Here is a 27,159-nt window from a genome sequence, read left to right as displayed (position 1 = left end):
TTTTTTCTTTTCTTTTTTTTTTTTAAATGTGATGTTCTAAGTTCAGTGCTGTTTTGGCCAAAGTGAATGGCCGCTAATTCTGTGGGAAAAGCCACATAATTCAGGTGGAATGTAGGAAACGCTTGTATCAAAAAATGGGACAGCTCACTCCACTCAGACTTGGCCTGGCTCCCGGGAATGCAGTTAGCAAGCATACAATCACTGCCTATTCACGGTGGCACAGCTGCTGTGGACATATGTTCCCCACCAAAGGAGGAGGACATCAACCATCCACACCTTGAACAGGTTAGCAGATGAATGGCGATCAGTCCTTTGACAGGCTGCCCTCGTCTCCTCGGCTTTTTCCTTGCTCAACAATTAAGTTCCTCTCCGGTGTGGCGCAAACTTTTCTCGTTCATTAATCCGTGGCAAAGTGTGGGTACAAAACAATAAAACAACATTGTTTAGTGAGTACCAATATGCGCAATCGGTGCTCAGTCGTTTTCAGGACAAAGACTACGAGTGAGAGAGCGTACAGTACTCTACAAAGACTTTTCCCCAGCCCTCAGCAAATGACCACATGTGAGAGAAAAGATTACATTTATTCATAGCTGTCTTTCATCAAGAAGCTTAAAACTCAGACGTCGAATCTAACGCCAAATTATATGCATATTGAGCTGACCTCTTTCACCTTTTTTTTCTTAAAGCCATAGAGGATGTGTGATATGCAAAAACCCACAGATCCTTCTGCTCGTCATTTAGACGATTTCAGCACTTTTCGTTTCCAAGCTGTCCAAGGGTGATCGCGTTGGTCACTAATAGATAAAGAAGAGGCTCCTCCATTAGCATGGAGGTCACACCGGCAATGTAAAAATCCCCCCCCCCCCCCAAAAAAAAACCTTGCTGTCATTGCAGGAAAGGGATGAAAAAAAAAAAACCCAACAACGTGACTTACACTTGAAATTCACTAGATGCAATGTCAAACACTTTGAATCTCGAAGGCTTTTGTCACCCATATCTACAGCTATGACCTATTAGCTTTAGTGAAGTGCTCGGGAGGCCGCGTGGAGCCGTGTGAAGGTTGTTCACCCATGCGACGGGGCCATTTCCACAGGAGAGGCACCCTGAGAGGCGAGCTGCAGACGCTCTCTAATGACTCTATCAGCTACACTGATGGGAGCAAATGGCACCTAGAGACTTGAACACAATTGCTCTCCTCCATTGTGTTTTAATGGTAATGCACACATATACTGTAAAACATCTGAATCACAAAAAAAAGACGGACAAGTTCAATCTTAAGCCCCCCCCCCCCCCCACACACACACACACACGTCTTCAAATGATCTGCACTTTAACCTAAATCCAACCTCTAATTATTGTGATTTATAAAGGGAAGCAGGCTTGATCTTGCACCTCAATCCAACAATTACAGGAAACTATGTGTAAGATAAAAACAGAGTATGTGCTTGTCTTTTGTGAGAGATGGTGTAAAGTCACAGGAGTATTCATTAAGGCCCACATTTTTTTTTTTTTTTTCTGTTTCTTTCTTGGTCCTGTTTGAAATGGTGCTGTTAAAGGCTTTAGCTGTGGGCATCTCTCTGGAAGAGATATAATGATCCTCCAATTAGAGACAGAATCATGAGACCTGTTTATTAGTCCTAATTCATCTCCTCATTGTGCTGAGCATATCAAATACCGTAGCGGAGGACACACACACCCACACACACACACACACACACACACACACACACACACACACACTCAAAAAGGAAAAAAAAAAAAGAAATCAACAATTTGCCCAGCATAATTACAGATCTATTAATAGTTACACAACAATGACAAGCAAAGCTATTCACATCATTTTCTACTGTCAAGAACAATGCCGCCACGCTGTCAATGTATTCATTAAAGCCTGCATTTGTACCGGCTCAGTGACATCTTGCATTTCACAGATGACTCCGAGCTTCTTCAGATAAATTACACTTTTTCATTAACAAGAATGGTTTCTGTATTATTAATTCTAAATGGATATCCAGGCTCTCTCTCTCTCTCTCTCTCTCACACACACACACACACACACACACACACACACACACACACACACACACGTTTACAGCTTATCATACAATAACAGGCTTTTGTGGCTGCAAAGGTATTTCCATTAAGAGCAAGAGGACGGAGGGAAAAAAATGGTATTGTTGAAAGTTTAAAAAAAGAACAAACAGTAACATCATAAGTCAATATATTGCACTTGAACATTTTTTTTTCAAGATTTATAGAAATACTTCACGTGATGCAATTGCCGGAGCTGCACTATTTCATTTGGTTTATGAAACCAATAACTATAAATTGTTATCTTGAGTTAGATTACATGTCCTCACTACAATAAAGCGATGACACTAAAGAAATATAGATCTCTACATATAATAAAACTGCAGACTCAAGAAGGAAATGCACAGATGTTACAAATAATATCAAAATATAAATAACTGCTTTACCCGGCTTGCATACCTGATTCTTTATTGAAATGGATTTCTTTGGTCTGTTCATAAACTAGCCGCATAGATATGTGATGATAAAAGAAGCTGTGACAAAACACGGTATGAACCTCCTTCACATGATTTGTATGTCTTAAGTGAACGTGTGTATTATTTTGATATTTTCAAGAGGCTACTCACTTATATGTTCTAATAAGTTTAGTTGAATAACCTTACTCTAAGTTAAATAAGTCATTTAATTAAAGGCCAACAGATGCTGCGATACAATAAGAGGACACTTGAACATGTGGACCTGTTATATTATGTGCTGAATGTAGTCTACAATTAAACAGCATCGCATTCATCAAGAGAAGCAGCATATGACTAATCATGCAGATGCCACGTGTTTAAATGCAGCAGCCATGAGTTTTCCGGACAACCGCAGACTACTGATATGAAACAAGACTTAAGTTACACACGCAACCTGCACAGTTACATCCCAGTTAAAGCCCAAATCGAACAGAAATCCCAAAGCCGCTTTGGATGGAAGCAACGTAAGAATATTGAAGTTTTCAAACACGTCCATGGAAGACTGAAAATAGCTAAGATTAAAATAAAAAAAATTAAAAAAACAGCTGGAAACTGTGGTGGCTGTGTACCTCAAAGCTTACTGTGATAACAAGACTAGCCCCAAGCTTTCCATCTTTTTTGATATGACAAGACAAAGTATGATCGACTCCCAAATGTTGCTGATTGTGGCGTTACCTTTGATTATACTGAAGCTAGCATTAGCATTCCTGGTACATGAACATTTGAAGTTAGCCGAAGACAAACTGATACTGAAGACAGACAACATAGCAATAGAGCAACACGATAACAGCAACAACAAATGAATGACAGCATGATGTCACAGACGCTATTTTGATTAAATGTGCTGATATATGTACACACAGTTAGTTCACATCACACGTACAGACAGTCCCTGGTGGCAGAATATACCACTGCATCACTTGGGTTCGAGATGCGTCCAGATTAAGTCAAACACCGTCCTAGATTGGATCCACCAGGGCCGTTCCTGACATGATCTCAGGCTGTAGGGTCAGGGTCAGGGTCCTGAGGTGGTTTGAGCAAACTGGGGTGAGTGTCAGCACCTCCAAGAGTCCACGGCCCTCGAGGAGTGAGTTGCTCCCTCAGGATCTTGATCATGTGGTGGAGCGCTGAGGCAAACACTGCACGGTACTCATTGATGTTCCAACCCTCAACTATGGTCACAAGCTTTTGGAAATGACTGAACTGATACACATTGATACCAACGGTCTTCTCCCCCAGGACTTCAAGTGCTAGAAGAAGCACCCAAATTCAATCCTGATCTAAGAATTTCGCCCGGCTGTCCCGGGGGAGCAACACTATTAACCGTTGAGGTGGAGTAAGAGAAAGAGCGCTGCACAAAACACTTATATTTTGTTTAGCATGATGTCTGTGTAGGTTCTCATTCATCCAGGTCATCGTAGATCGAAGCGAAGTAAAATCTGGTCAACTGGACGTAAGTTTATCTTGAAGACGTTTCACCTCTCATCCGAGAGGCTTCTTCAGTTCTAGTGAAGAGTGTGTTTGTTTAGCATGTTAAGACAAAATCTGTTATTGGTCACTGATCCAAGGGTGGCTCTGTTAGTATTATTTCCTAATAATACTGTCTATTAATTCTAATGGTGCACAATTATCTTTGATCGTTTTTTTTTTTTATTATTGCTGATAACCAAACTGGCTCTTACCAAGACAACCAACATACATATCGAGAGGAGTCAGCAATCAGTGGAGGTGGTCTGGGCATCTGGCTGGTATGCCTCCCGGGTGCCTCTCTTTGGAGGTATTCCAGTCACATCCAACTGTTGGAAGGCCTGTGGTAGACCCAGAACATGCTGGGGGATGATGGATCTCATCTGGACTGGAAACACCTTGGGGTCACCTCAGAGGAGAGGGATGTCTGGGTTACCTTACTGAAGCTCATACCACCATGACTCAGTGTGCAAATCATGAAGGAATTGTACCATGTCAAATAATAGCAGCAGACTTGTGACATCTTTGATATCTGCTGTTTGTACTGTGTAAATAAGAGGTTTTTCTCTGAAAACCTCTATCTGCTTCTGCCAAACTTTGGCACAAATCAAAGTTGACCGAATCTATAAATTTGTGAGCCGTGAAACAAGCTAAAACGTAACTAAATCTCTAAGAGGAGTGGGCTTGAAGGCAGAGCTTTGTTTATAAAATGAGTAATCAAAAACACCCAATTTTGACTTCAACTTGCAGTGTTTATCTGAACTATGTGGCTGCACCTGGAATCTTGGCAAATGAAGGCTCTGATTCCCAGAACAATATAACCACATCAAGTCAGGGAACACTTGTTATCATATCAAACAAAAGAATACCTCCTCTAAAGCGATCAAATACCATCAAATCCCGACACACATACACCCACACACACACATCCGCCCGCACACGTATGCGCACACACACACACACACCTATGTAGTTTCCTTAAAAATAATCTTTACCAGCCCTGTGACAAATAGCCTTGCTAATAATAGTACAGATGGAGGCTGCAGCAGGTTTGCGGACTGGCGACGGATCTGGGTGAACTGCAGCAGCACATCAGTTTCGCAGAGAGCTGGTTTACTTCCCACCATGTCACCAGCCTGAATGAGGTCACTGCTGGTACCGGGTGATTGTCCAACGACTGCAGTTAAACCTTCTTTTAACCTTGAACCTTTTTTTTTTTTTGCCTTTTTCCAATCTTTCTCCTCGTTTGTACATCGCCAAATCTCCTGACCAAGCTGCTCTACACCCTCTGAGAAGCATCATCTGTCACATGTGGAGGCGTCAGCTTCATCTTTTCACCTGCTACCCAGGAGTTTCAACGGGAGAGTGTAGCACATGGAAGGTTCACACTATTCCCCCTGGTTCCCCTCTCCCCTGAGCAGGGGCCCTGACTGACCAGAGGAGGCGCCAGTGCAGCGATCAGGACACAAACTCTCATCTGGCTAATTGTGCCTGTACAGACGTCCAATCAAGCTGGAGGCAACACGTGGAACTGAACCAGTGTTGGTAGGCAACACATTCAATCGCTGCACTACTTGAACCGCACAGTGCCATTTTTATTTTAATCAAATAATGTTTGTTACGCCAGGCGTACTTCTTGCAACCACTAGGTGTTGCTATGACTTCAGCTCATCCATGGTTTCAAGCCGGTGTTTCTGACTTAATCTGAAGGGGATGTGTCTTCTTCACTCAACTGCTACATGAAATGGCAACATGCAAAACCATGAGACAATTCATTTAAAAAGAGTAGCAGCCAATGGGAATCTCCAGCCGTCAACTGCTGCACCAACCATCACTCAACTACGCAGTGACAGCCCTTTACTGGTCCAGCCACAACATGGAGAAACGCTTGAGTCGGCCTGTAAAATGCTATCAATTCTGCTGTAGCTAGCGGGGTTCTGCGTTGCACCGTCTGCCATCATCATCATCATCATCATCATCATCATCAGCATAGGTTTGGTAACTAGGATATTTGCGAATAATAAGAGAGTAACATTTTGCAGCATCCGCCTGAATCCTTTGTTTTTGTTTTGACGTTTTCATCAGATGAAGTTAGCATTTCCTTGTTTCCTACAAGAGGCGTGGACACTCCAGTTGGGTACCTGAAGGCTCCATTTCAGAGCTGATTTAAAGTTCTTTCCCTTATCCACAGGTAGAAGACGTTCACCTCCCTGAATGTGAGACTTTCTGTCATTTTTATGTTCCAGCCAGCTCACTAAGATCGCCTTCCACTTTTCTATTAAATGTTCTTATATGTCCTATTAGTGGTGAAGCTGCCCTCTGCTTTTATGCCCCTAAGCTGCCTCAAGATACTAGATGGTTGAGCTGTCTTGGCATGTGTGGACATTTAGATGACCCAAAGTTTTAATTAGCAATTTGTATCCATTTGTTTTTTTAAAATTTGGATTTATGACATAGTTTTAGTTCACAGGTTACATTCATACATTGTTTTATTCACTAATAGCTTTTATTCATTTGTTTTTTTTAACAAAGCACTGCTAAAATTGGTGCAAAGTCTAGAATAGAATGAAATTTTTGTCTATTTTGCAATGTGCAGCACTTTGAGCTGCATGTGTACTCGAGGAAAGTTGATTTGACACTCTAGGCACTAAAAGGACATGAACAAATAAAAAAAGGTGTCATACATTTATAAATAGAACCAAACTGCAAATATTAGTCATAAAATATGGGGGGATGGGGTGTTACTTATAATTAAATTACATTTATATTGAATTTACAATAAATTAAGTAATACTTTTAAAAACTAAATAAATCCAGGAACAATCAAACTTCACTTGCTACAAAACAAATTTCCTTAGAGACAAACCTTAAATAAGAAATTGGCTTCAATAATCTTGTTACATGGCATAGAATTAGTTCTGTAATTCATATATTGTTTCAGCAATTTGCCAACCAAAACTATTGACTTTAAGACTGAACTTTACACGTTCATATTTCTTCTTAGTGTAAGTGATATCCTTAAACATTAATAACATAATTTCCTCGAAAAGTTAATTACTCTCAGTTACTCTCATAACCTGATATAAATGTGTTTATGAGAAATGCAGTCAAAGAGAAACGTTGTGTTCTCCAGGCATCTAAGTTAGACAGACTGAGACCCTATTGTCTTTTGGGACAGGGCCGCTCTACTTTAGATAAATTAATCTCTAGTAAAGATGACTTAGATCAACTTTGAAAAACACTAAGATGAAAACCCATAAAATGATTACGAACGGCGGCCAGAATGACAAGTATTATCAACAAAAATTAATCAGGTGCATCTTTTCATGAACTCAATTAATAATGTGCAACAACGGGCTCTTTTTTCCCTGGAATGAAAATTAATTAGCAGGGGAAGGTCACTCGGAGATGCTGACATCACTCATCAGGCCGCTCTGGCAGTTCTAATTATTTGTCTTCCAGGCTTGGCTGATCAAAAATTATTGCCATACCTGAGCAACATTTAGAAAAAAAGCTTTGTTTAAAGCGCATTTAATTAGACCTGCTATTTGATTAATGCCGTGTAAGCGCTCAGGATCGGCCCTCTTATCAGCGTTTCTGACAAGTTTGCTGTGTATTGTTGTGTGAAAGACATTTTACTGACGCTAACCGACTGTTTAGTATCTAATTCGTTCACTTTAGCTGCAATTAAAAAGCTATTTACTGCGAGAGCACTTGTTGATATTAATATAGATGTTGTAAACTTTGACAAACCACTCTCTATCGATACTTGAAATAAATGTGGCATGATGAATAAATAAACAGTCATGTGAGTAAATGCTAATAAAGATTGTGGTACTTAGCAATTTAACATTCATGTGGATTGTGCAGTGAGGTTAACCAATGCTAAGAAACAGCAAGAGTTGCTCTGAGGTAAAGCAGTTCACAGTTGTTGTTGTTGTTGTTGTTGTTGTTGTTGTTTTGTTGTTGTAAGGAGTAAATAATAAGAAAAGACAAAGGTTACACAATGGCTGGCCAATCCTGAGCCTGATCCCAGATCCGGGCACAACTGGACCCTTCAGACTTACAGAAAGAAGACTTCAAAAAAGGGTCTTGATCACACTCTTGCGTTCCTCCGCTGAGTGTCGACTCCCCGCCTGAACTATCTTCAACCCTTACTACATCAATTCACATTACCTGCAAATTAGCAAAGTTCTACTCTCAACCTCGCAGTACGTTTGATCCAAATAGAGTCTAAATGCCATTTCTGTTCCTATTAACCTACGGATCGGTGTGGCAGATATTTTCATGAGGTTGCCGGGGAAAAAACACGAGGCTAATGGCTCGGTTGTGACAGCGCTATTCATGATGATTTATGATTCTGTGTTTAAGTTGATTACTCCACTGCTGACTCGGAATACTATTTCAATTAGTGCACTGAAGGTCACTCCACGAAATCCCTCCATAATCTATTCCTATTAACACTAATGCGCCGAGTATCCATATCTATTCACCCTTGTTGATTCAAATCATCCCCACTCCTAACGGCCAGCTTGTTTACCAGTTTACTGGTTCGGACGTATCCTAGATGGTAATTTTCTCTCCTCCTTGTATCATTAATGTCTTCAGTCTTGACACATGGCTAGGAGGGACATCTCAATAGAGCCTCGATGCATTTTTACGGCTTTTGTTATTTCTAATTTGTTTTACAGATCAAGTGATATTTATGCTGAATGAAATTGATCCTGAAAGCCCCACGGGCAACTGTGGTAATATTGTGAGGTTAGGAAGCAACAACCTCCTATTACTTGTCATCATGAGAACCAAAATAGCCTCGGCGTGATCAAAATTTTAGAGGTCTAAATTAATTTTACATCACCTTCATTCATACTCCCACTCACCCATGCAGAGGAGGAAATTAGCTACCTGTATTTAATATAATATGTTCCCAGAGTAAGCGCTGGTGGACATGATAGACTTAATCAGTTCACACAGAATCAAGAGATGAACAATGTTCAAGTTTCAAAGACACTTCTACCTGGAATGGAGACAAACTTTCTTATTATTATTCAGCAAAGCAGGAAATTTTAACACCTCACCAGCTTTTGTCGTGGTGATGTTTTCATCCGGCAGTACACATAATCTTCTCCCTGGTATCATTCTCCAAGATCATTCTGGAAATATTTAGAAATGACCTGAAAAACATTTAGTCATATTCTTTTAGTTTTACATTTTCAGCTTTTTCTGGATAATGGTAATTGAGAAAGAGGTTTGCGAAAGGTCCTACCAGCCAAGAATCAAACCAGGGACTCTCTGCTTTGTCTTTCTCTCTGCTTTTGTTTTACGTTCCAAGAACGTTCTTACTTTACAGCATATGAGAGTTTTGTGGCAACATTTATGCTGGAAATAATTAGATATTGTTGATACTATGGCACAGCATTCCGATAATTTGTTGACTAAAGCTTTCTAGCACATGACAAATTAGCATTCCAGCCAATGGTTGAAATAATGACAAAAAAAAACCCAAAAACCTTTTAATCTCAAGTTTAAAGCATGTTTTAAAAAATGTTTATCTTTTCAAATTATGTTACAAAAAGTGTTTACATTAGACAAAACTTTTTGACAGTAAAATTTAAGGGATTTTATTGAATGTTTGGAATATTCTATAATCTGTTGCCTCAACAATGCAACTAAAAATCCTCACAGTTACAGTAAGAAAAGTTTAGTCTGAGTTAAAAGTTAACCCTATTTAGACTCCAGTAAATGTGAGAGCAGATTTTAAAATTGTTATACTTGATGCCCTGAGAATGTCCCAAAATTTGAAAAGGCAAAGCCTGGGGCCATAGACACTTTGATGCCGCAGCTCCACCAATCAGTAACGTTGCTGTTAGATTTTGGGTAGAAAGTTTTTTTTTTTTAATTAAAACAAGGTTAGTATCATAGAAACTTGAGGCTTCTAAAAGATCAGTCCACCCTTGATGGTTCTAAGGCTATGGTTAATAATCAAGTACTCTTCTGAGAATATGATTTTCACTTCCAAAAACCTCACTGCTGAATTTTACAGGAACATCATTTGTAATAACAGACATCCTTAACCCATTATTGGGCACTCATTGAAATACTTGGAAAACTGCAACCCTAGAGTGTCATTGAAGGATACTACATGACCTTTTAACTTTACATTTCAAAAACGATTCCATTTTTATGTTCCAAATCAAGATCAATGAAGTTACTGTATGTGGTTCCTTGTCTGTCTAGGGCAAAACATTTTGTATCAAATGTGTGTGTATATACATATAAAATAAAGACACGTATAAACTTGAAGGAACATCATTTAATGTGTTTTATGGAACATGAGTAACATATTTATATACATACTGTATATAAAATAACACAACATATGTATGGTTCCTGATATAAGATGAATAACAACTTTGAGAAGTCACGCGGTGACTCACTGAAGTGCAAAGCAGCACCATTTTAGACGTTACCAATAACAATTCTCTTCTGGATAAAGGGTTAAAACACTATTTGTACATTAGATCAAAATATTGTCTTCAGAACATCAGTAGAACTTGTAACGTTAGCTTCCTGCCAGCCCGGTCACTTCATTTGGTCTCAGCACATCTGGTGTCGCCTTGAATATCGTCAACTAATTTACCACAAAAACTTTGATTAAACATCTGCCAGTTGAGCTTTAGTCTTCGCTAAAAAAGACATGTGAATTGGAGGGGGGAAAAAAAGGATTATCAGCCACAACAAACCACTATGATGAGGAGATGCAGCATTTTGTTTTTGGGGTTGTTTTTTTTTTTGAGAGAGAAGGGCAAAAGTGCTGACATTGTCACCATTTGATGGGACTCTATTCAAGGGATAGGTGAAAACACTTGGGCACAGTGACATCAATTTTCAAAATGATTTAACTCTGTGCTCCTCCGTTGGAGGAAAGAAACTTCAGACCCCTGATTTACCTCCGATGACAGCCACACGGCCCCCGAAACAATGTTTCCAAGGCTACTAGCGAATGACGAGTGGTCACGTCTGTACAGCCGTCCCCATTGGTTTGATTTATGTGACCGGGATCCAATAAAAATGGCAATCAAATCAACCCAGCCACTTTACAGGTAGAGGGCTGTCTGATTGAGTTGTCGAAGGCATGGCTGAGGCTCAGAATGATTATGCTAGGAAACCGAGAGGGGTCCATCTCTCTGCACCCAACAAGGACACCATACATCTCCCTGTGCAGCTTTCCTACTCCACTGTGCAATGTATCCAAAATAACTGCACACCTACTGCTTGCCTGCCTCCTCTCTCTGAAGGTTATTTGTCGTCTGAAGGACTCTCCCTGTCAGCGTATGATGAATACCATGTACACAGACAAGAGCAGCGTCAGGTCCAGGATTAGCCGGAAAACTCACTGATCTGTGAATAACCTAAAAAAGAGGAGCTGAAGATTAGCAATGATGCTTTTAGGAATGATCCATCAAACTCAACTACCCCAGTCACTCAAATGAATCATCTCACTTGATTCTTTAACCCGGGTGAAGTAGGAGTGACTGCCGCGCTACCTGCAGGTCACAAAGATCATTTTGAGGATGTTTATTAAATCAGTGCTATCAATTTTCTCACTGATCATCTTTTATCTGTCCTGTCCTTGGGGACGAGTCAAGCGCACAATGATGTTAAAGGTTGCAATATTCAACGTATGGCTTCTCCATTCAACCTCCATAGCTCTGCCAGCAATACTGAATTACAGCCTTCGCCATCATGTTCAAATTGATACCCGAAATATGCCCCATATTGCGAAGGCTTGTCAGGTAAGTTGACTGACTTCTGTTAACAGAGCTACTGTACAAAGCAGAACACACACACTCACACACACACACACACACACACACACACACACACACACACACAAATAGAGCAAACAATAATCATGTGAACTATTTGCCTTGGCTTTGAACTAATGACAACTTAGGCAAGTCTGTTTACTGTGCATGAGGAAGCACACGTTCAGGAAGTAAATTGGATCAAAGTACAAGCAGCTGCTTAAGTACTTACTCGCTTCGATAAGCAGAGTGAAATCACCATCATTGTTGCAGTAAAGTGACTTGCTTCAGTCACCGCCAAGAACGCAGACAGGAAGAGGAGAGGGGAGCTGATAGTGTACCAGCTCCATGTGTCATGAAGGAGCCACTGGCGAGCCGCCAGCCGCGCAGAGAACAATTGAACATCACTGTAGAGTATTTTTGTGTTGGAAACACAATCACCTTGTTGGAGAACAGAATGCACTAGCCAGCAGGTACAAACACATCCTCTGGGATCATCGTCAAGCGCAGAGAATTTAACCAAACCAGGCCAGACATTTCAAGACATCAACGTGGAAGGTTTGAGTAGATTGTTTTTAAATGTTATTTTAAAGAACCGTGTAAAAGGCGGACTGAGCTCAAAATTTTAATATGCATATGAAAAAAACTTGGTATGAACCCTCCCCCCCCGGGAGAACTCACCGAAAAAACACGTGACCACAATCTCCTAACACCCCATTACCCGATGTGGCACATCATGTTGAAATTACACTGCGGCACCACAGAAACAATCAGGTTCCTTTTTTGTGGTGGACACACATTTCCTGATGTGACGGTTGGCGGTTAATGTATAAACAGAGTCAGTATCAGGGGGCTGGTTAGGTTGAATAGTGTCGCTTTCTGCAGCAGGAGAAGTGTGTTTGGATCCTGTTAGTTACTATGGAAGCTGAGTGCTGCCTTTCCTTTCTCAATTAAATCATTGTGTTATCTTGAGATAACTAAGCTAGTTTAGACAAAACGATAATTTATCTTATCATCTCATAAAAACAGCTTTTGTTTACTCATCATCATGAAAAATACAGAAACAGCCTTTTGCTTTATTGAAACAACAAGATAAGCTGAGCTTTTATCATGAGAAAACAAGCGTAGTTATATTCAGATTATTGCGTTAAAAAAACTGATATTCAGTTTCTCTGTTATCTGCACTAAAAACTGTATCATAAAACATTATTTTGCAACAGCGATGTCGTTTTACAAAGCTGTTGTTGGTGGATATCGATATGTTTTTGCACCAAGAAAGGGCCATGAGAAAAGGTTCCCTTCTCCACCATGAAAAGATCTAAACTGACCTTCTCTTTTAGCATCGTGGTTGTAGTCGCTTTTGTTTTCAGTTCATGTTTTTAACCCTCAAAAGTCATGGCAGAGAGTGAAAGCAGACATTCTTTTATCCCGTGGATCTGAAATGACATCATCTCAACTTGTCACTGAACTCTGAAGACCTTTCCTCTGGAGTAAGACAAAGGAAGGATTGAGCAGTTGAGCTAACATGCCATGGAACAGGAAATAGTCATTCATTGATTTTGTGTGTGTCCAGAAAGATCAATTTTATTCTTCCCTTTGTTTTCAGACTACAATGCACTAAACCTCCTGCAGCAGCAGGATGTGTTCCGTACAAGCGTGATCCAAATGAAGCTATAAATCAAGTGTTGGAGCAGAAACACACAATGTCATCTCCCAGAAGACTACGCACTGTACACTTCTGCACATCAGACTCCTCCAATCAGCTTTCATACTGTCTGTACAAACAGTCCGATGATGCCCGACAATCTGATTGATGACCTATTCAAACAAAGACTGAGAAAAACATACAATGCGCATTTATGTTATTTTCTAGGAGCACATTTAATGGTTCATTATGATGACTCTGGTTCAATATTTTGTTTTGTAGTGGAAAGCATAAGCTGACATTTCTTTAGTTGCATTGCACTCCTGCTATCTGGTGCTTAGTTAACTCTTAAAAGTGAAGTCTCAAGCAGATTTTCAGTGTCGGCCTATTTAAGATTCATAGAAAAGACCATCCACCCCAATCAATATCTGCCTGAGATTTAAGTTGCATTATGTGTCCCCTTCACAGGCTTGATTTAAAACATCAGCACAAAGTATTCTTAATTCTATTGCCAGCCGTAAATTAAAATTAATGATGCTGACATCCACAATTAACAATGAAAAATGCAGATTCCTATAATTACTTTAGCAGTAATATTGTTTTCAGCCCAGACTCAAGGTGCTCCTCGTGTGCTCCTCAACATTCAGTAAAACACAAAAAGACAGCTTCATTACATTTTATTTGCTATAGGAAACAAAAAAAGGGGGTCTAACAAAAATCCACAGCTCATTTGGGAATTTCTCGCCATGCATAATTAAGCAAATTTGATTGGAATTAAGCATGACTTCTTTTGGTTGGGTTTTAATGAATGCAAATCAGACATCTACATCCCTAAGATTAATTTCAGCCAATTAAAAAACAAAGCTTGTTGGAAAGTGTAAGTGTTCAAAGCAGGGCAGCAAAGCAGTTTCTCTCTTCCCCTCTCTCTCTCTCTCTCTCTCTCCTCATCTTATCTTCATAACTTGCACTCAGGAGACAACCCCCCCCCCCCAACCCTCCAACCCCCCCCCCCCCCCCCCCCGTCAACTTTGATCATTAGCATGAAGTTACAGGCAAACAGTATGAATTCAAATGTGGCAGAAATTCATTGCCAAGATCCTTTACATCACGGAATAGTTCCCCTCACAGATTTGTTGCTGAGTGATCAAGGTGCGCCAGCGAGTGTTGCTTTCTCATTGGTTGGTGCTCTTAGAAAATGAATCAGCATGAAGTGACGGACAGCGGGGCAAAGATCTACCAAGGGTGGATGAGCTGCAGGTCGGAAACAGCAACAAACAACCAAGCAGCGTTTTTTTTTTTTTTACAAAGACGACATCACAAGATCGCACAAGAAACCATTTAATAAAGCTCCGTGTTTGTGCACGAAACAAATTTGGTTTTGACTGTGATGCGATACAGACGTGGTGACAACAGTAAAACTGTTGGTTCAAATGCTGCCGAAGAGCAAGGAATGCCACTCAAGGCTTTGCTTGATGTTTTTAGTCTTCTACTGGTTGGCCTCAGCTTCGACGTCAGTTCAGCGATCTGGTCGGTTAAAATTAGCAATAGACAGACTTTCATCCAATCACTTGCCAAGTTGCTGGTGTTGAGCTGCCTGCACAATTACAGTGAAAGCTATGTTGAAATAGTTTTAATTCAATGTACTGTTTACAGATAATTTTAAAATGCATTTAGGTACTGTAGTGTCCACTGGTTGCAGCCAGTTTAGGTTTTGACTAAATCTTGCTTCCTGGTGTTATTTTGTAGTTAATGTATACAAAAATTGATCATTTTTCCTGAGTGATGCAAAGTTGACAATGTCATTTTCTGGCTTTCGACAGGAGAAAATATGCCAATTATTCTACATTAGTTTGTCCACCATAATGTTGGCACAACCTGAAATCAACCTTTATCAGCGTTCAAGAGCATTCAATCCATCTGACTTAAGCACTCAGGAGATCTCATCTTGGTATTTTCCATGTGAAGGCACCATTGCACACCAGACCAGTGACAAATAATGCAGCTCCCACCAATAACAAATGTCAGTGCCAGCCAGTGTCTATGGCTCAGGTTTGAGTCTCATAATGACAACCGTACATTACCCTCCATCTTAAATGTTTTTTATGCACCTGTCAAGGCAGTGCACAACAGCACTGAGTGAATCCTGATGATTTTGGAAGGCAGAAGTGAACGCTAATGTTTGAGGGCAAGCAGGCACCTTCAGGCTAATGCTAATCTGCCTGCATATTGCCCAGAGAACGCCGTGTACATTGATTTGATCTCTCACATCAAAAGACAAACAGTGGTGCAAGTCAGCACTTCCCCAGTCAATGTCATTCCTTGAAGTGATTCCCCCACACGTGCATCTTTATGGGCCTGGGGAGGGAGCTGGGGAATAAAGTAGCAGGCAATCAGATCTATTGGCATTTCTTTAAAGGAGATTCATGGTGGGAGGAAAGACAAAAAGTGAGGAAAAGTGTTTCCCCGTTCACCTGCTAGCCGGAGCCACTTCTGAGAGGCTTGCTGTGTTTAGATTGCATTAATCCCTCTGTCTCTACCTGTTACAGAGCTTTCATTAGCGTTGTCTTTGAACATCAAGTCTCCTGCAGAGTGGGGAATAAGTTGACAGTGCTCAGAAGAACTCTGCAGAAATTTCAAAGCGCCACAAGAAACCCTTTATGTGTTCCCTTAATCATTCAAAAAGCCCAACGTAGTATGCCACGTGCGTACTGTAGCTCCTCCATATGACGAGAAGAATTAATGTTTGGCCTCTGATGCATTCTTTTTGAGAGAATAAAGGAATGTGAACGGAAAGCATTATCTATTCAAGGAGCGCGGGGAATACTCTGACTGCGTCTCACTTCTGTTGTAGCTGCTGCGTCTCATTTTGTCTGTGGCAGATCACAGAGCTGCAGACTGGTGTGTTTCCGAGGGAGAATCCAGAGTGGGGAAATTGTACTGTTTTATTAGAACCCTGTGGGAGAGTTTTGTCGAGGCAAGCAAGCCATTGAGCCTGTGTGAATCACACTCGCAGTGAATAGATATGATAATATTGTAATACTTTGGAATCACTCTCACGAAAGTGGTTATGTGATGATTTTTCTGTTGTGAGAGCCTCTGGCAGAGCCCCTCAGAGAGCTACAGTAAGTCCACACTGCCGCTTTTAATTTATTTTTGCTTAAAACTTTACACATCTTTTAAACTATAGAGCCACCACTTTAGTTTGAACCTCTTGTCAAACTATGAGCCATTTTTTTTAGTGTTTGTTCTATTTCACTTCTTCCTCCCTTGTGTTAATGTATTAACTCGGATGCCTTAGGCGTTTTATTTCATTCAGTAAAGCTGTGTTGCTATAGCTTTATGCTTACTTTATGCACCAAGGACCACACATTCAAGTTCACTAGAGCAGATCTACGCAGCCTTTTGAAACATTTGGACTACGTTATTATTAAAGTTTGTACATTTGTAACTGCAACTGCAACTCAGCCATCAGCAAAAAATTCACTATTTTCTGAAAGCAGCGAGATAGAGCGAAGGAGATCTGTGTACCCTTTATTTTCGCACATAATAACACAACAAATGTTATTATTCAGGGGTGAAACCTATTCAGACGGATTATATCAGACTATTTAAAGACCAATATTTTTAAACAGCTTAGGCATTCAATAAAAGCATTTTAATTGTCATTAATGAACTATTCAGAGGGTGGGAGTCTGTCTGCTGGATGTGGGCAGGAAATGTGTGGAGTGGGGAGATGTTACAGAGAGATGGGAAGCCCAAGGGACAAGCAGGAGGACAATAGTCTCTCTTGGGAGAATTTTATGCTGCTGAAGTTAATTTGAATACATAAAGGAGAACTCTGGTTAAAAAAAAAAAAAAAAAAAAGAAAGCGGGCTACAACATAGCCTGTGTTTTCCTGGTCCCTTGTGTGGGGAAAAGAGGCACATTACGCTACGTGTTTTTCCTCTTCTTCCAGCCCTATTCTCAATTACTAATTTAGCATTTTAAGGTCTGCAATTGTGCCAGGAATACATTAGCTCATGAATTGTATAGCCTACCCCCACACACAAGCATAAGTCAAATGTGTTGGTCTTCAATGGTGCTTAATTAACCTCTTTATCCATTGGCACTGCACATTTATTTCAGATGCATAGCGCTGCAGTAAAATTGATGCACAGGTTTATTGCTTCTTCCAAAGGCATGATATGTTCCCCTCTAGTTCCTTTGCCTGCCTCAGATATCTCAAAACCTGAGGACCTAAATAAGAGGACAGACTAAGTCTACATATGATTGTTCACCTTTGAACTGGTACAGTCAGCTATATTTAGCTTGTAGCTAATGGTGCCTGAGGGCGAATAACAGAAAAGCTGTCCAAAAAAGTCACTTTACAAGCTCTCTAGCACATTGTCCAGTGTAATCCTCATCTTCTTTATTTAAACTCAGTAATAAACAAACCCTTTGATTTAAGCACATCCAGATGGCAGTCAGTTCAGTTCAATTAAACCAAGTTGCTTGCGCTCTTCTTCATTTGTTATCTTCTACCCCACCAAAAGTGCTGTAATTTTGTTTGTTTGTTTTTAGCTCAAATTCAAATGTTAGCATACCTGGATAAAGAGGGTTTTGGTTATATTATATGATGCCCTTGAGAGTTTGTAAACTTATATTTTTTGGACAGTTTTGCTGTTTGCCATCAGTTACCGTTAGCTTGATGCTAAGTATACAAGGCTGCCGTTTATGTCCGCATGTTGGTGTCACAAATAAGTGAGGCAGGGATGAAAACCATCTGTGTGAGCTCATTATGCGAGTATGTAAAAGGCAAAATTTTGAGCAAGCATTATTTTCACTGCTTAGCAACAGTGGAGTGTAACATACTGTCATTGACAAGCTGAAAAGAAAGTAACAGCCTTGCTTAACTTTTGGCCTGTTAGTTTGCCAGCTTGATTTTGCTAACCACGGTGCTTTCAAATCCACAGAAAAGGTTGTTGTTTTTTTCATAGATGAACAAGAGTGCATAAATAAACAGAAGAAAAAGCTTGCAAACTCAAGCAAGGGGAACAGAGGAGACGACATGGGCAATTTGACTGATGTGGATTTAACGCTAACCTACCAGTTTTGCTTTGCTATAAATACTGCAACTGTACAGTTGTACAAGTCACATACTTTCACATGAATCCCTCTGGACAGAGGTTTTGTTTACTTTGTGGAATAAACCAAAATGGTTGTTATGACAGTGTCAGCGAGAACATCATTCTGTTTGTTTTGTATGTTTTGAATTAGTGATCAAGTAGTGATAAAATAACTTTGACATATCCTAAATAACCTATGTTGGAATGTTTTTCTTTCCTCCATTTTTTTCGACATATAACTTTTTTTTTTTACTTAAAGTCAATTAATACATAACCAATTTGTACAACTTGTTCCCTCAAGTTAGTTATTTTGAGGCCACAAGATATATATATATATATATATATATATATATATATATATATATATATACATATACATATATATATATATATATATATATATGAATAAAAAGATCTATAATAAATATAATATATGAAAAATAACAAGGGAACAAGTTACATATTGTGGTCTCAGATTTTTTTCTCTAACTTTTTGCTCATAATTTATTTTTCTCTCTGTGGCCACTCCAGGGCCCCAGAACAACATTTTGGTATCAGCACATTTTCCTGCTCAGGCAAGCAATGCCCCGCACAGTCTCCCTTCTTCGTTTTCCTGTTTGGTCTGCCCTCTTTCTTTGTGCCTTATCTGAGCATCATTCATTCCTCCTCCGTGATCTTGCACTTGGCTGTTGTCTGTGTGGCTTGGCTCCCTCCCGTTGCTCCTCTACACAACATAAAGTAAAACAGAAATGTTCACATACTTGTTGATGCGCCTCACCTTGCCCTGTGTGCATCCTGATATGTTGTTTGGCATCAACTGGGATGTCCACAATACAATATATTAACGTGAACCACGTTTGGTTAATGTGATTATATTTGATTTTGCAATTGCATTTTTTAAAGTCGACTTGTGTTCCAGTTGGTCCGAGAATTCCATAGAAAACAAGAAATATTTAATTTGCATCGTTTACAAGCAGCTATGAAAACAACCCTGATTTGGTAAATATGTTTTTTCCAGGTATCTCAAAATAGATGCTGTACTGTTAAGACCCTGAATCCCCCCCCCCACACACACACACACAAGTATGGTATCACTATAGGGCAGCAGTGAGAACTATGATGCCGTTGATGTGTTGTGTGTTCCTGTAGAGGTCACTGTTGGGTGGCGCCTCCATGTCAGACTGTGATACATCCAGCAGCCCAGTGCTTTCCTGTATGATGACTGCAGTGAGTACTGTGACATTGAAAGACACAGAGAGAATGTGAGGAAGTGAAGGATTACAAAGTTCAGTTTGTTTGCAAAGCCATAATGGCTAGAACAAACAACACTGTTTTAAAGGGAAAAGTTGCTTAATCTGTGTAATGATGATCAATAATTATTTTTCATGCTAGTGTTAATCACACTGCACTAGTGGTAAGTTAATTTGAAGCAAATAAATAATCTTATGTACACATGTCTGAAGGCATTTTAGAATTGGGATTATTTTTTCCCAGGAAGAAACACATTATGTTAATCACAAAATCCCCATATTTGTGTATCTTGGAGCTGATTGTAGTGAGCAATTATGAGTGGGCTTTACTACCAAGAACACAAATTAGATATTATGAATGAGTTCATCCCGAGCATTTGTTTGTGCCATTTAATTCTAAAAAAACACTTGTTTATTAAACTGCAGTTACGCATATGAATCAACTCTTTGGCATTAATCATGAAGTACAAGAGCCCAGATGGTACAATCTTAGCCAAGCTTGAATTAATACGAAAGGTTGCTCGCTACTTCATCGAGATCCTTCCAAGGACCTTTGAAGAATGACATGAATAATCATTGTTGTTAGATGCATAGTTTATTAAGTCACCAGTGCATTGTGATCTTCTGCAAACTGAGGGAGATTATAGCAAATTATATTGCCCTGCTAGGATTTATTACAGCTCCAATACTAAAGTGTTGTTCTTTCCTATAGTGTGAAAAAATTTATCATTCCAAACACAATATTTTAAGTGTCATGTGCTATATTAGATAACCACTATTATTCAATTACATTAAAGAGTAATAATAATTATGATTCACACAAGCAGAAAGAACAACTTGTAAAACATCTAAATTTAATAGCAGGTTCCAACATCAGCCTATTAAATGGCTTTTATCAAATGCAGTTTGAGAACTCCAGTAAATTTGCCCAGAGACCATGTCTTTCTGTGACGTAAAATAATGAAACATAACGTAATAAAGTGTAACATAATATAGCCTAAAGTAATACAGCGTAACGTAACATAACGTAACGTAACATCGCGTAACGCAACATAGCGTAACGCAACATAGCGTAACGCAACATAGCGTAACGCAACATAGCGTAACGCAACATAGCGTAACACAACATAGCGTAACGTAACATAACATGGTGTAATGTTAAGTCATGCTAGATTGTCTATTCATAAAGTAACGTAGTGCACTGTAACTTTTTGAAAATCAAGACTGTGTTTTCATATTGTGATGTACTCTTGGCCAGTCCTTTTTATTTATTTATTAAACACATTTCAAAAGAATACTCAAGACTGTGCTGCATTTGAAAAAGTTTCAGAACACAATTCACCATATGAAACTCAACACAATGTATCAGATAAACTGAGACAAAAAAATTCACTTAACGTATCATAACTTAACTCAGGAGTCAGTTCATTATGCAAGGCAAAGTAACGTAATTTAAAGCAGTAGAACACATAACGCAACACATCATAACACAACACAGTGTGATGTAATGCAGTATAGTTTAATCTAACCGTCTTTTCACACAATGTAAACCAAGACTGCATTTTAGCAATATGCAGTCAATGTAATGCTAAGGAAGTAGTAACTTTATTACAGGCTACGATAGCTTCACTAACAACTGCGACATGTAACAGAAGCAGTTACATGTCGCATTTGGATTTCCAGAAATCTTGATGTGGAAGCGATAACAGCTCTCTGTTAATTGGCGGATACCATCCATAACTAACGACTAAGCATTGTGTATGGGCCACCTTGACTGAGCCAAGTGTTTTGTTATGTACACTTTATTTTTTAGTTTCCATAATATGCACATATTTGTTAAATTAAAACATTTTTTTTTCTTTTTATGCTTTGAATGTTGTGGAACCTTATGTAGATCTTGATATATGGTCATTTAGCAATCAGTAACATTTAAACCAACAGATTCTAGAAACTTAAAGGTCAACTTGATACTATTCATGTTATTACCAACTGCAGTCACCGTAGGTGTAACATTTTCTCACATTACTCAGCTGTAGTTCAACTGTAATAAATGTATATGAATAATTGTTTGCATTCTGTCAGCGTCTGTCAATATTGTGGAGAGGAAACATCAACAGAATAGGCTAATAGTGTGTATATATATATACTTCAAAGTGCCATTAAATTGCTCTTGGAAGAAAACAATAGAATTGGAACTTATTAAATGAATATATATCCTGTCACAGCGCGATGACAACACATCACTGAATTCTATTTATATGTTGTTCCATAGTAAAACAGTCCATCTCCACTTCGCTCTCACGCTTAATGTATTCCAGCACAGCCGATTTCCTGATTCTAAAGGACATTGCATCTCATTTCTTGTCACTTGTCTCCTAAATTCCTAAAGGTACAATTAGCATTTTGTTTGACGAAATGTTGAAAGGTTCATAGATTGATATTTGCAAAAAAATGTAGCAGGGTGAAGTTTTTTTTTCCCCAAATGCAAATTCTGACATTTATTAACTTTTATTGCAGATACTCTGTTTATGGATTGTAAAACTCTGCATAGATTTAATGTGAATAAAGTAAAATTACAATGTTTAAACAGAATCCGTGTGGCAAACCGGCAAGTATGTAATTTAGTGTTGTGTGGCAATGAAAGGTTTTACGGGCCTTGATTTACGTCCTGTGCATGGCATTTCTAATGAGCGAGACCAACATTGCCGTGCGCCTGTGTTCCAGGAAACTACATTTACAGCAGATCTTTTTTCTCAAGAGTGTTTTTCCCCTGTGAAATAATGTCAGCACTTTCCCACCTTCAAAGTCCTTTTGTTTCCAGATCTATTAACAATTCTAATTGTACAGGAACACTTGTTAAGTAAGGCTGGTAAATAAAACAGGAAACGCATTATTTCCTTTTAGTGCAGATTAAAGGTACAGCTATGCTGGGTTGAAACACATTAATGAGGTTTTAAATAAAAATGCTGGCAGGGAATTTACACCGCTGACTAGTTTAACTGCAGTAAGCAGTTGATTTTCCTTGATGTTAAAGGGGAACATTATTTCACCCACTAATGAAAAATACATCTTTCCACCCTCCTATCTGTTAATTAACGTGTTTGTGTTAAGGGATTTTCAAAAAGGGATACAATCGCTTTCAATCTGATTAAAGTAAGCGATACATAATAGGGAGGTTGTTTTCTTGGGTCTTTCTGTTAATTGAATAGCTTTGTATGGCTCGCTGGAATGTTTTTCCTAGTCACAACAGTTTGCCTGGTCCTAGCTGCTTGGGATACCCTATCTTAATTACGGATCGTTTTCCAAATGTGGTTCAATTTCCTCAGCAGGACAGTTTCTGTTAACTGCTATTTTTAAGGCCAATAACAACGTCAAAGCGAGGGATGATTAAAGCAATTAAAGTTTTCCTTTGTTTTCTAAGCGCAGCCAGATAGGCCTGACTGTTTGTACAGCATTTATTAAACATTTACAAAATGGAATTGAATCTGTCATCGATGAAGTTTTCAGAGACAATTACCTTTTAGCCTGGCAAACACTGCTGTTTCACTCCGCCAGTGTTTCACAGCTTATAGCTGTGATTAGCCATTTGATTTCATCAACTCAAATCCTGCAGCAGAGAGTGAGTGAGAGAGAGAGAGAGAGAGAGAGAGAGAGAGAGAGAGAGAGAGAGAGACTTAAATATAATTTTACCATCGGAATTTCTCAATTAGCATACCACATTTTCTCCATTAGATAAACTGCCTTTAGAGAGCTGCCTGGTTTAATCTGTTTAATGTCCGTGTAAACTATAATCTCCTGATTCTAAAAAGAAATCCCTTAAGGACATCATTCGCATACACTCTTCATAAGACAGCTTTTGAAAGACACGATCGAGTGCAGCTTTTAAAGAGGGATTGTATGCGATGTTATGCCTATCATGCTTTTATTTTCTGTGGTGCATGCAAGTTGTGGTTTCACCCGCTTCAGTTTTGCTAATCATTAGTTATTAGGTGTCTACAAGCTTGTCCTTACTTGACTATCTCTAGATATGGAGTTTGTTTAGTTTCCTGTAGCATTTGATCACCCTCTGACATGACACAGGAATCAAACTTTGACGCCAGATTAAATCAGAAGTATATCAGACTGTGTGTACATGCACATCACAGGAGCTGTTAGTGCAAATGGATAGAGAAATGAGGATTTGTTGTTATCCTGTTGAACGATGAGCACAGCGAAATCAGAGTGTTTACACGCATATCATTGCCTTCCATCATACACTGCAGGCTGTATGAATTAGGGCCTGCAAACACAGTCTCATTCTCCTTGCATCACGCCAAGAGTCACTCCATTGATTACCCTTCCCCGCTCCCAGGAAATGGCTCATGCATCTCGTGTACATTATAACAAATGTTCTCTTTGCATTACAATTGAATTGTGATTGTTATGTTCAATCAATGAGGAAAGGTCACGAGATCGCTCCTGCCAGCGCTTTAATGGAGAAGTCGATGAGGATTCATTTTAATCACTGCGGCTGTGCCAGAATGAGCACAACACTGAGAGACTGTCAATGGCTCGGTAATTACCGCTGTTTATACAGGTTTCTGCGTTAGCAATTTAGATATCCACAAATCTCTGTTTCTTGCACCCCAGTTATAGAGGGAGGTGCACGCGTAGCATCAAATGAAGTACTGACGGATGTGGGCCGTGACTACTCTAATTGTGGGACTATCGGTGGGGCAGGCTCTTTGGAAATGAAGTGAGCTCCATTTGCTCCTCTTTTGAGCAGTTACATTACCAGAAAGCTGTGTGTGAGGGAGCATTTTATTAGCTCAGCTGAATCCAACTCCTGTCTGTAACAGTTGTATCAAGTGGTGGCAGATTGTGCATATAAATTACCCCTATCTACTGCATACGCCTGTCTTAACTCTACTGTAAGTGTGGAGATAGGTATTGGTGATATATGAGCTCATTCTCTCATTCTATTGCTCTTGCAAAAATTGTAATTGTAAGTTGTGAGCACTTGCATATACCCTTCACTTCCCAGAATTCTCACTGAGCATGACATTCTGTCTTCCCTCTCTGACTTTTATAAAGACCCTTTCCCACTGGCCAAAACCCCCCGCTAACATCTGGCTTTTGTCAGTGCAACGGTAACAAGTTTAATCAGCATTCACTCCCCGTTCAGATGACCCTATCGACTCTGGCTCCGATTGCTTTATAGATGTAAACACAAAACCTGAGCAGGATGTGATGATACAAGTGACTTTTGTAATTTTTTTTGTCATTTAAGCTATAAATTTAAACCTGTCTGGCTGCTTGTTCCCGATAATGTTTAGCTGTCCTTAAGTTTGAGAAACAGACTTTAGCAATGGTACAAAAATGTAGCACTTGAAACACCATCACTGCCCTCCATACAGCTTGCTGCTGTAACCTCTTCGTTCACCCACATTCATGATGCCAAACGTGACACACCAGGGAAAAAAGGCAACTCCTCATGTTGCAGCTTGTAAGGGGTCAATTTGCCTTTTTTGCAGGTTTACCCTGGGTCTGCAAAGCCCACACGTACACAAGCATTTGTAGCAGAAAGAGTGTATTATGCTCTCAGATTTATTTGTTTTATGCCTTTCTTTGGATTCATCTTGGTCAAGACAAGATGTGTTGTTTTTATGTGCTTTACACAAACAAGGATTTGACTTTGCAGTTGTGGGACTCACAGAGCAAAGATATGATTCTGCAATAATCGATGTATTGCAAGACAGTTCCTCTGCAGTACATCAGGATAACTGTGTAACTGAGGAAATATGACCAGGAAAGCTTATGGTTGCGGACCACCGGAGTGGTCCCAGGCAAGCCGGGATATCTCAGTGCCCAGGTCACTCAAAAATTCCCCAAGTAGACTAAAAGTAGGAATTTTATATTTTTGTCCAATATAGTGTGGTGTCAATTAAACACAATTTTGTAAATTGAGGTGAAACAATACACAGGAGATATATTCCCTCTTTAAACAGCTGTTAAAATACCTATAATTGGCACCGTAAAACTGTCTGTATTTGAGAAATTACTGCAAAAATGATTGAAGTGATCAGAAGATTTCAGAAACTAAACAATTTTTCCGATCTCACCTCTTCGCAGTTTCTATGGTGATCTTGCTTCCTTTTATAGTGCTCTTATTGCGAAGGGTCAAAAAGCGGACGTGTGGTTTGGCTGTGAGTGCAACGTTTGACGAAATGCAAGCTGTAAATAAAATAGCGGTCATCGTGTGTGGCCTTCCCGTATGCCCGTGTTTAAAAAAAAAAAAAAAATTCTAGTTCCACTAAGTTTGGGCGTCCTTTCCAAACTCTCGTGAGCGGTGGGATAATGCTTGGACACTCTTTGTAAGGGAATTCTATCAAGAGCAAGCTAACTTTTTCGGGTTAGCTAACCAGCTAGCTACCGCTTGGCGTCTGTAGCTCAGCAGTTTGACTGACGCCGTTCCTGGGAGAATGTGACGTCATTGGGAGGACTTTGCCATACCTGCCGAGGTATGGGAGAATTACAGGTCAGTTTGTCCAGTTGCTGTTAATCATTTTGGTCCTGCAATGTGATACGCTTAGTTAAAGCTTTTTCACCTGACATTTCAAACAGAAGTTGAGAAACCTGACGCGGACTGATGTTGGTTAGAGTTTCCAGAGTCAATGAGTAGTTGGAGCCATCAGTACAGTATTGGCAGTATTGGTACTGTAGTAAGGTAGTAAAAGGGAATTTTTGCTTTATGAGTATTCATTGTCCACAGACTTTGGACATTTTGGGATTAGGGGACAAACATGTATTAAATGGAACACCCCTTTTGATAATCCCAGAGTTCTTACTGGACCCATCACAGAATCAGCACTGTTCTGTACTTTTCATTGGTTTGAGCTGAATAGCAGATTTCAGAGTTAAGATGCAACACCCTGGGCCAATAGAGTTGGTCGTAAAAGTTCCCCTCCACCTATCATATGATGACCTTTACGCAGTTTAGCACCCAATTTCAGACCAAATTCGGCCCTGTGGCAGTTTTAAGTTGCAGGGGCTGTAGTCACAGCGGTGCTGCAGCCCAAGTTAGACGCAACCTGAAATCATGTTAGCCAGACATCAGACCGTAGCATGCCCCTTTGAAAGATGTGTGGTTTTCCATGTAGCTTAATGACATTCTGCTGATTCCTGACCAACACAGAACATGGAAGAGTGACGTCGTGACACCCTCTCCCAAGGATTACAATCCTGCCCTAAGGGAGTATAATGATGTAAATCGATGTTGCATGGGGGTGTATTGCTAGCCAAATTGTGATTTCTGTTTAGAGGGGGTTACAGGTCATGTAGTGTTACACCCACACTGGC

The 27,159-nt window shown here is 39.6% G+C and overlaps 1 protein-coding gene and 1 long non-coding RNA gene across 3 annotated transcripts in view; one reads left to right on the top strand and one right to left on the bottom strand.

The window, feature by feature from the left end:
• Window positions 1-19,186: 19,186 nt before the first annotated feature.
• LOC147252121 (uncharacterized) lies at window positions 19,187-26,142 on the bottom strand. The gene is made up of 3 exons (XR_015118725.1): window positions 25,923-26,142; window positions 23,339-23,428; window positions 19,187-19,295 (listed from the first exon to the last, which is right to left on the bottom strand). It is a non-coding gene; the product is annotated as an uncharacterized LOC147252121 (long non-coding RNA).
• Window positions 26,012-27,159, top strand: part of dachd (dachshund d) — a 105,831-nt gene continuing 104,683 nt past the window's right edge. For both annotated transcript variants that reach the window (XM_086220261.1, XM_086220260.1), the window contains exon 1: window positions 26,012-26,338. In XM_086220261.1, the coding sequence (XP_086076387.1) occupies window positions 26,324-26,338 (15 nt within the window). In that variant the 5' untranslated portion in view covers window positions 26,012-26,323. The remainder of the gene's footprint in view (window positions 26,339-27,159) is intronic.

This window comes from Aulostomus chinensis, chromosome 12, assembly GCF_037954235.1.
Source record: "Aulostomus chinensis isolate RoL2024-O1b breed Wild chromosome 12, RoL_Achi_v1.0, whole genome shotgun sequence".
In the NCBI taxonomy this organism is placed as follows: Eukaryota; Metazoa; Chordata; class Actinopteri; order Syngnathiformes; family Aulostomidae; genus Aulostomus; species Aulostomus chinensis.
This window is presented reverse-complemented; position numbering and strand designations above follow the sequence as displayed.